At 35.9% G+C, this 9,716-nt stretch overlaps 1 protein-coding gene across 1 annotated transcript; it reads left to right on the forward strand.

The window, feature by feature from the left end:
- Positions 1 to 223: 223 nt before the first annotated feature.
- On the forward strand, positions 224 to 3,707 carry LOC145008186 (receptor-like protein EIX2). Its single transcript, XM_078966811.1, has one exon. It carries the CDS (start codon positions 250 to 252, stop codon positions 3,532 to 3,534), a length of 3,285 nt encoding a protein of 1,094 aa, XP_078822937.1. The 5' UTR covers positions 224 to 249; the 3' UTR covers positions 3,535 to 3,707.
- Positions 3,708 to 9,716: the final 6,009 nt, after the last annotated feature.

The following is a 9,716-nucleotide window of genomic DNA, read 5'->3' on the forward strand; positions in this document are numbered from 1 at the left end:
AAAAGGGTTTTTAAATAGTCGTGGACAAAAAAATAGTAGCCATTAATTTTAAGTAACAGAAGAAGCGCCCTGGACAAAAGGGTACCATTTTGATTTTGTGGACCAAATTATCCATTGACTTCAAAGTCTTTTAATTATGATAGTAATTTGCTCTTCATTTATTGCTTTATAAATCAACTTGTTTCCTCATCATAAGAACCAATCATTACACTTGAATCTTTTCTAAATTAAACTGAGTTGGAGTTGATAATGGGGAATCAAAGGGGTAGTTTGGGGCTTCATCTCATTTTCGTTTGTGTATTTTTGTTTGCAACTGCTTATACTTGTTTGAGTGTTGGAAATATGAGTGTTGTTTGCTCTGAGCAAGAGAGAGTTGCTCTTTTCAAGTTGAAACAGAGTGTCAAAGACGATTTTGAAATATTGTCATCATGGGTTGGCAATGACTGTTGCCTGTGGGAAGGAATCCAGTGTGATAGTGTCACTGGAACTGTTAAAAGTCTGCATCTGAGAGGAGATTGGGGATATTTTTCTTTAAGTGAAGGCTACTTTGACTATGTTGGTGAAGGCTACTTAGTTGGTGATGAGGTGAATTATTCTTTAGCGGAGCTGAGCCATCTTAAATATTTGGATTTGAGCGGGAACTATTTTCAAGGAAGCAGGATCCCCGAGTTCATTGGATCCTTGAAACAACTGATCTACCTCAATCTCTCTAATGCTGGTTTTCAAGGTATCATCCCTCCTCATATTGGAAATCTTTCTAATTTAAAGGTTCTTGATCTCAGTTCAAATTATGGGATGAAGGCAGATGATATGGCATGGACTTTTGGTCTTCCGTTACTCCAACATCTCGACTTGAGTTCACTGGATCTTAGTGGAGCAAAGAATTGGAACATGGTTTACATGATTCCTTCATTAAAAAGGTTAAGTTTGTCTAGATGTCGACTTTCCAACATTCATCTTTCTCCTTCTTTTAATTCGAGTAGAGTACTCCCCAACATTAGACACCTAGATCTCGGTTTCAATTATTTTAAAGGTTCACTACCTGGTTTTTTCCAAAATATTACATCCCTAGTATTCTTGGATCTTTCAAACTTTGATCTTAATTATTCATGGAACACTGCAAACTTGCTAAACGTGATCCCTTCTTTATTAGAGCTGCATGTGTCAGGTTGTGGCCTCCATAACACCCATCTATCTCACCCTCATCTTAATTTCAGCATAGTTTCTAACATCCAACACCTGGATCTTAGCGCAAATTCAATTGGAGACGTTTTTCCATCTGTTTTAACAAACATGAGTTCGTTAAGAGTCCTTGAAATTTCTCGAAACATGTTGAATTCATGGGTTCCTGTTATGCCCAACCTTCTAGAGCTTGGTCTTTCATCTAACCGGTTTAAGCAGATTGAGCATGTTGGAATCTGGAGACAGTGTTACTTGAAAATTTTGAGTGCGTCAAAAAATCCTTTTGATATTGAAATGATCGAATCACTACAAAACATATCAGAATGCACCCGATATGCTTTGGAGAGGTTGGATTTACATGAGAGTTTGTATGGTACAATTCCACAAACAATTGGAAGATTGGCGAATTTAAGAGGCTTAGATTTATCAAGGAGCGGATTGACAGGTCCAATCCCTAAATCTCTAGGAAGATTAAGATTTTTAGAAGTATTAGATTTGTCTAGTAACGAGTTAACCGGTCCCATTCCAACATTCCATGCGAAACTTGCTAAACTTGACCTTTCTTATAATCATTTGAAAGGTTCAATTCCAGAATCCTTTGGAAATCTATCAGGCTTAACTTATGTGGATCTTTCATTCAATCGATTAATGGGACCCATCCCTGCATCTCTTGGAAGACTTGTTTCATTACAAGCAATTTCGGTGTCTTCCAATTTCTTAAATGGGACAATTCCAGTTTCAGTTGGGCAACTTGCCGACCTCCGTTCTCTAGATATCTCTAACAATTCTTTAGAAGGAGTAGTTTCCGAAGCCCATTTTGCTAATCTTTCGATGTTAAAGAGCTTGGATACTTCTTTTAACACTAAGTTGATATTCAATGTTTCACGAGACTGGATACCTCCATTTCAATTGGTAGTTCTTCAAATCCGGTGTTGCAATATTGCAAATGGATTTCCACAATGGCTTCGAAACCAAATGAAACTTAGGGAGTTAGTGTTGTCCAACGCTACGATTACGGGACCTCTCCCTACATGGTTGAAAAAAATGCCAATTGTCCCTTTCTTAGAACTCTCTCACAACAAACTCAGCGGACCTTTGACAAATCTTCCTAATAGGAAGACTTTTGATGTGTATGGATATTTTATGGCTAGGGTATTATTTCTTCAAGACAACCTTTTCAATGAGTCGATTCCAAGGTCATTGTGCAGAAGGGGAGATTTAGATGATATTAATCTTTCGAGAAATAGGTTAACTGGTAAAATTCCCAAATGTCTCGGGAATCTGCAAAGTTTGCGTACTATGGCGTTTAGCTCAAATCGGCTATCCGGGGTCATTCCAAACTTTAATTCTTCATCATTACGTTGGTTACAGCTAAATAGCAACAACTTTATTGGTGAAATTCCTCAAGCATTGGGGAATTTACAAAAATTATTTTTCTTAGATATGGCTGATAACGCATTGTCAGGAAACATCCCCCAATTCATTGGCGAAAAACTTCCGTCTTTGATTGTTTTGAGGCTACGTCAAAATAACTTCAATGCAAGTATTCCTCAATCTCTTTGCAAAGCTTCAACTCTTCATATTTTGGATGTTGCTCACAACAACTTAACAGGAACCATCCCTCCTTGTTTAGGTGAGTTGAATGCCATGATTGTTAGTAGCAAAGTTGTTTCACGTTGTAAGGATTATGGAACTGGAGAGACTCTTGTTCAATTCATGAAAGGTGTTGATCTTGAATATATAAATGCTTGGGCAATGGTTTTTAACATGGATCTCTCGAGCAATAAACTTGTTGGAGAAATACCGGACGAGTTAACTGCACTTACCATGTTGATGGGTCTCAATTTGTCTAATAATCATCTCACGGGGGGTATTCCTGATACCATTGGAAACATGTTGAAGTTGGAATCTCTCGATTTCTCAAGAAATGAACTGACTGGGGTGATACCTCCAAGCATGGCAGCTTTGACTTTTTTGAGCCATTTAAATTTGTCACACAACAACTTGTCGGGACAAATTCCAGCTGGAAATCAATTACAAACCCTTGATGATCCATCCATATATGTTGGGAACAAAGATTTATGTGGGCCTCCATTGTTAAAGAATTGCTCAAATCATGAAAATCCAATTACAAGAATGCCCAAGAAGCAATACAATGCAAATGAGTTATGGTTTTATGTGGACATAATGAGTGGCTTTATAACAGGATTTTGGGGTATTATTGGAGTTTTATTGTTCAAAAAGAAGTGGAGACAGAATCTTTTCACGTTTGCTGAGGAAACCATGGACAAGATACTCATTGCAGTCATCATAGGGGTTGCCAAGATGAAGAAAGTAAGAGAAGGCGCATAGATCCTCTGGCTCAATGTATACTTTGCTTTCGATTACTGCTGTATAGTGATTATTTATAGGTTTAATTGGAGTTTATATTTGTATGACATTTGTAATATCGGTGTTGCCTAAAGGGGCCTGTTTTGATTTTTTTGTTGGATTATTGTCGAATTGAACCCCGTTGGAATTCGCAAGATCCACGAGTATGGATGGATCAAAGGTCAAGATTTATGTTGGAATTTGTATTCATCTGCAGTGGTCGTGATCTTGGTTGATGTTTTTACTTATTTGTTTCTTTTCCAATTTTCCTATGTGAATGTCTTTTCTTTTTTGTTTCTTGCACATTGTACATATTTCCATATAATAGTTATTCCATAAGATTTAAGATATTGATCCATCGCACCACTTGACTTTTAACATCATTGTACTGGTTTTCGAGTTGGGTCTCAGCTCCTTTTGCAGTGTATTGATCCATATGGTAGTCATTAAGTTAGTTTCTTTTATGTATGTTCGCATGAAAAAAAAAAAAAAAAACCTACAAGTGGAGGTTTGTAAATGAAATGGTTGCTACAAGTGAGCTCCACACATAAAGAAAGTTTTTTCCAAGGTTTGTGGTAATGTAGCTGCGATGCCCAACAAAAGGTATGTACGTGGTGCTCGAGCAAAAGGTCTACAATGTATTCACCAATCACGTTGTGATCCTGTGAGCCATGTTAAATCTTTATGTTCATTATTTGATTCGCATCATTAAAATCATATTTGTTTATCCGTTCTTTATACTAACATAACGTTTTTCAAAACCTTACATTTGTGTCTTTTGTACAAAACAATTTGCCTTGCAAGAGCAATTGAATGTTTGTTAGAACATCAACGTCACCAACCTTGATATTTGTACAGTTACCGAAGGTTGTCTTGAAAGAAAAAAAAAATATATCAAGGGCTGTAGAGGAGTACTCTTATCGTCTTTAACCGAGTTCAACGAAAGGAAAGAATGCAAATATTTTAAATGTACTTGTGTTGATACATGTATGTGTATAATTATAAATTTAAGTTTACTAATATATATAATTTATTTTTATTCGAAATAGTCCCAACGTTAGGGAAATTTATATATATTTGTACATGTGATGCTGTGAATATGATTCTTTTAAAATATGTACGTAAAAGAAACATCATTTAGTGAAAAATCATTAAAGATAAATTTTATCACTTGTATTATTTTGTAAAGCCAATTTCGATAAATTTTAATGCACCTTGTTATTTTTACGATATGCGCATGTATATAAATTTTACCTTATAATAATATTATATTTATAACTTTTTATACATTATAGTGATCAATAACATATTCAACAACTTAAAATTTTATATTACTGTATTTTAATGCCACGTTATATGCCAAGTAAATGTTGAAGTGAACTTTTTAATAATTTAATTTGCCAAATACCAATTTTCATAAATTTCCTACATGTTTTAGATGTTTCTTGTATACCTCTTTTCTACCCTCTTGCTTCATCCATCCATGTTTCTTAGGCGTATTATTATTATTATTATTATTATTATTATTATTATTATTATTTTTCCTTTTTGATCTTAAATATCAAGATTGGATTTATTAGAAAAGCAATAAAATTATCAAAGAGCCAGGAGAAAAAGTTAAACATAACAAGCTAGGAGTTGATTTTTAATCCACTCTCGATTTTAAGCCCTTTACCCCTACTCAAACCCCAAACAAAAGATTGTGTAAATAGCAAGTCAAATAACCTCGTCCAGTTTGAGATTGGCATCGTTTGAAATCCTTTCCATTCTAGAATGTCTTCTGCCAATCCATATCCTTCCAATCAGATGAACCCTTTCATGAAGCTTACACGTTGATTACTCCCTTCTAGCCTCCCTTTCTCCCGATGATTTTTTTTTTCACAATTTAGGTCCACATTAAGTCCGATTCATTGTCATATGTCAGTCTCCCTTTAAAATGACGCTCAGATTTAGCGGCTTATAGGTTCGCATTTGCCAAACATTCCATGTTTTTAAGGCCTTTAAAATGACGCTCAGATTTAGCGGCTTATAGGTTCGCATTTGCCAAACATTCCATGTTTTTAAGGCCGGAGGGAATGAAGTATGTAATGCCATGCCGCCACATCTTGATTTTTCTGGAAAAAAAATTAGAAAAAGAAAAGAAATACTCTCTCTCTCTCTCATCGGCATTCAAATGTCGTTCAACAACCAAATCCTTGGCACACCACAATAAGGGGGCAGTGTGTGCTGAAATTGTCGAGCATATGCCGAACATTTTTGTCGGCCACTTCTCCATGTCTAATATAGCAATAGTTTTTGCTCCATTTTATCCAAACCATCTTCTTTTATCATACTTGCCACCCTAGAAAAACTGGCATAATCTTTTGGGGATGCTGACTACTTTCCTTAGGGAATAAAAGCATGAGAAAAAAGTATCTGGCTACCAAGAGCACCTTTACAAACAATTAGTTGTCCCATAACCGAGAGAGCATTTTCTTTCAAATTAGACATTTTTTTTTGAACTAATTGATGATTGGGCGCCATCCTTCAACATGGGTCATATTTGTAAGAAAAAGAAGTGTTTGTAGTAGAGATCTGGATACCAACTTGGATCGTGTGAACACTTTCCAAATTGATATTTCTAGCCTATATTTGGGTTACAAGAAATTTAATCTAGGATAATCCAAGAGGACACTTACAATTATAGGCACAGAAATCGTAAGCCAAATTACGAGAAGGATTCTATGAGTGCTTGAAGAAAAACAAGAGCTAATTTCCGTGTGTCTTCTCTCAAAAGGAAGAGGCATTTATATAATAAACGAGATTAGCATTTCATTAGGGTTGGGCCGTCATGAGTTGCTTTTGAAGCAAGTCAAGGTAATCCGGATTTTAATGAGGATTTAGGGTTTCCTAAACTAACGAGTTTTGTTAGTTTTACCAGCTAAGGGCTCTGCCCCTTGGACCCCACAAGGGTTGCTGCCCCTAAACCTCGTCAAAGGGGCAGTGCCCCTTTGTAAACCCCAGACCCAGGGGCGCTGCCCTCGGACCCCAACTTGTCGTCAAACCGGCTACTAATTTGATCTTATATATTCGTGCACTACGCACAAACTCGTACATATATTAGAGTAAAAATCATGAAGCCTTTAGCTCACATGTTAGTTCCAGTTACATAAAATGACATCGTGATACTAAAATCACAAACAATATTGTCCTAGATCGAAAGCAAAATATATGAAGATTTAAGTTTTTTCGACTTATCATTCCACACTGACACTATGATAATTTTACTTTTTTGGTTGAGTTGATTTTCAAACCCAAGACAAGATACAAGCATCTCAGGATACAGAAAAGCATTTCTGCACCCTTTGGGGACCTTTGACACATAAGAAACGTATCTTAAATGAAAAATAAGTGGGATTCCCTTTGACAAATTCTTTATTTGTAACATCCATCAAAGCCACATTATCGGTTATCTTTATTCTTAGCCTGAAATCTCTTTCTCTCAGTATGTATGTGTGTGTGTGTCTATATATATATATATATATATATATATATATATATATATATATATATATATATATATATATATATATATGTGTGTGTGTGTGTGTGTGTGTGTGTGTGTGTATGTTTGTGTTTTGGTCAATAACCGATAAACTAATTTTGTAACCAAATTAATAAGTATGGTGTCATGTTATAAATGAAATGTTGTCAAATATTGAGGATCTTAAAATATGGTGAAGATGTTGGTTGTGCCCAAGATCCTAGGAATAAACCAATAATGTTAATAAGTTATTTAAAAATGTTGACTTGATATAAGGTATAAGCACATACATTTTTAAGCGTTTTGACAAATATATTGTAAAAGCTGGAAACTTGTTGAATAAGACAATATATAATAAGATTAAAAAAGTGCCCAAGGATATAACGAGATTTACGTGAAATTGTTGTATGTGTGAATGTTGTGATCAAACAACCAACCAAATGTAAATCAGGTAAATGCAAGAACACAGAGTTCTAGGAAGAGAGCCTTTAATCCTTTAGGATATCCGACATAAAACCTCGTGAGGTGACAATGTCATGCTGCCCTAGAATTCTTATTAAATAATGTGTTACATGTGCTACCTGACCATGTTCTTTATGTCAATGTACTCAAAATTGTTCAAAGAAAAAGAAAATGTAGATGTCAAGACATGATCCTTTTAACTCGGTTCTTCCCTTTCTATTGAAGTCTTTGCTCCTACATATGATATTATATAAAATACAAAGGCAATCCGAATATGTTAATTAATCTCAAGATCTTGGGCTACCCAAGATGTTATCAAAAGTTCAAGTATTGTTAATAATATAAAGAAAAAAATTTAACTCATAACAATTGACCCTACAAGTATTCAATCTAGGATCTGGAGAGTTGGAGATTTCTAGAATTAAAAATTACCCATCTGAAGCAACGGGGCCATTGTTTGATTTCCCATGAAATTTGAATTTTGATCCGTTGGCTAGATATCCCTCCATTTACAAATTTAGTTTAATCTTGCTTACTCTCTTGTTCCATGCAAGCATTTAGTAGGTAATCCTTCCTTTTTTTTCTCTTCACCGATTATCTCATCTTTTGCTCTGGAAAAATCCTTCCTTTTTGCTCTTCACCGATTATCTTCATCTTTACCGATTCTAAAATTAAGTTCCTTTAATCAGAAAGAGATTATCTTCCAAAGACTATTTTTAAATCTTCTGCTTACTGTTTAAGACTTGGTTATATTACCCAAAGAAAAACTAAGAGTTGTAATTTTGTATCTTCTTTTTCCTTTCCATCGCTAGTTTTAGAATTTTTAATCTTGACAAAAAAAATTTATGCCCAAATCATGCCTATGGTTTGGAAAATTTTATTTTGAGTAGATCATCTTATTAGGACTGAAAACATCAGTGGTTTACCTGAAATAGCAAGTTTTATAATCTTCGAACATCTTGGTTTACCTAAACTAGCAAGTTTTTTTTTACTCTTCAAACATTTGGTTCTTCTAAAATAATTTTGAAATTTGTTCTGGGAAAACCCACTTAATCTTTAAAATCCTATCACAATGGCGGATGGAAGAGAAAATATTTATTTTTAGATATGAAATCTCTTGAGAATGGGGAATCTTTGGTCCTTGATTGGGTTATGGATGGTAGGGTTTATGATTTTTCAATATTTGTATCCTTTATTCTCGTGTATTAACTTTTCATTGTGCTTGATACAATACCAAAGTTTGAAGATTTATTCCCATCAAGAAAAGATACCGAGGAGAGGATTCAAAATTCTAGAGCTTGTCCCTTGAGAATAGATCTTTTAGGGTATTTGGGAACACTTATTGTAACATCCCGTTTATAAAATAAATAAATAAATGTATAGAATCCCTAAATGAATAATATTTGAGCGATGCGTTAGTTTCGAGGAGTTAAAAGTCATAATTATAGAATTCAGGTGCGTTTGGTAACTTATGGACTTAAATTGAAGATATTTGAAGGCTTAAGGGGTTGATTTGCAATTTAGGGACCTAATATGAAAGGAATTTATGGGATGAGGGTTTAAAAGGTAAATTGTAGCCTAATCTTGAAAAGAAATCTGGAAGGAGGGACCAGAAGTGTATATTGTGCATAAGTTTGAAAGAGACACCGGTGTATCCCTCCCGCCCCCCCCCCCCCCCCCCCCCTACATTGCATCTTCAACCCTAAACGATGGAAGCGGCCGCCAACCTTATCTCTCCACTCCTCCATCCGCAATCATCCCATTTTCCCCTTTTGCGTTCCGATCCGATAGAGTTCCGTCAACCGCCGGTTGCTGCCTCACCATCGAGATGTCGTCACAACCTTTGTTGCCGGCGAATACGGGAGTAAAGGCCGACGTCGGGGATTTTCCTCATGTACGTCGCCATCTCCGACTGATGGCTATTGCATTCAGATGATACCCATTCTGGGTCACTGCAGACCACCATATGAGTGGTTGTCGTGTGTGTGTTCCAGCCATAGGATGGCAGTGATGCGTGTGTTTCTGTTTTTCAGCCAAGGATGTGATGTTTGTGCGTATTCCGTCATCACCGTGGGAGTGTGGGGGTGAAAGGGTGGCTAGAAATACTTGAAGACCACCATTGCAGCCAACCGTGGTGGCTGTCACCGAGAGCTGCTGCCAAGCGCCACCAAGAGAGGGA

This window comes from Lactuca saligna, chromosome 8, assembly GCF_052625555.1.
Source record: "Lactuca saligna cultivar CGN05327 chromosome 8, ASM5262555v1, whole genome shotgun sequence".
In the NCBI taxonomy this organism is placed as follows: domain Eukaryota; kingdom Viridiplantae; phylum Streptophyta; class Magnoliopsida; order Asterales; family Asteraceae; genus Lactuca; species Lactuca saligna.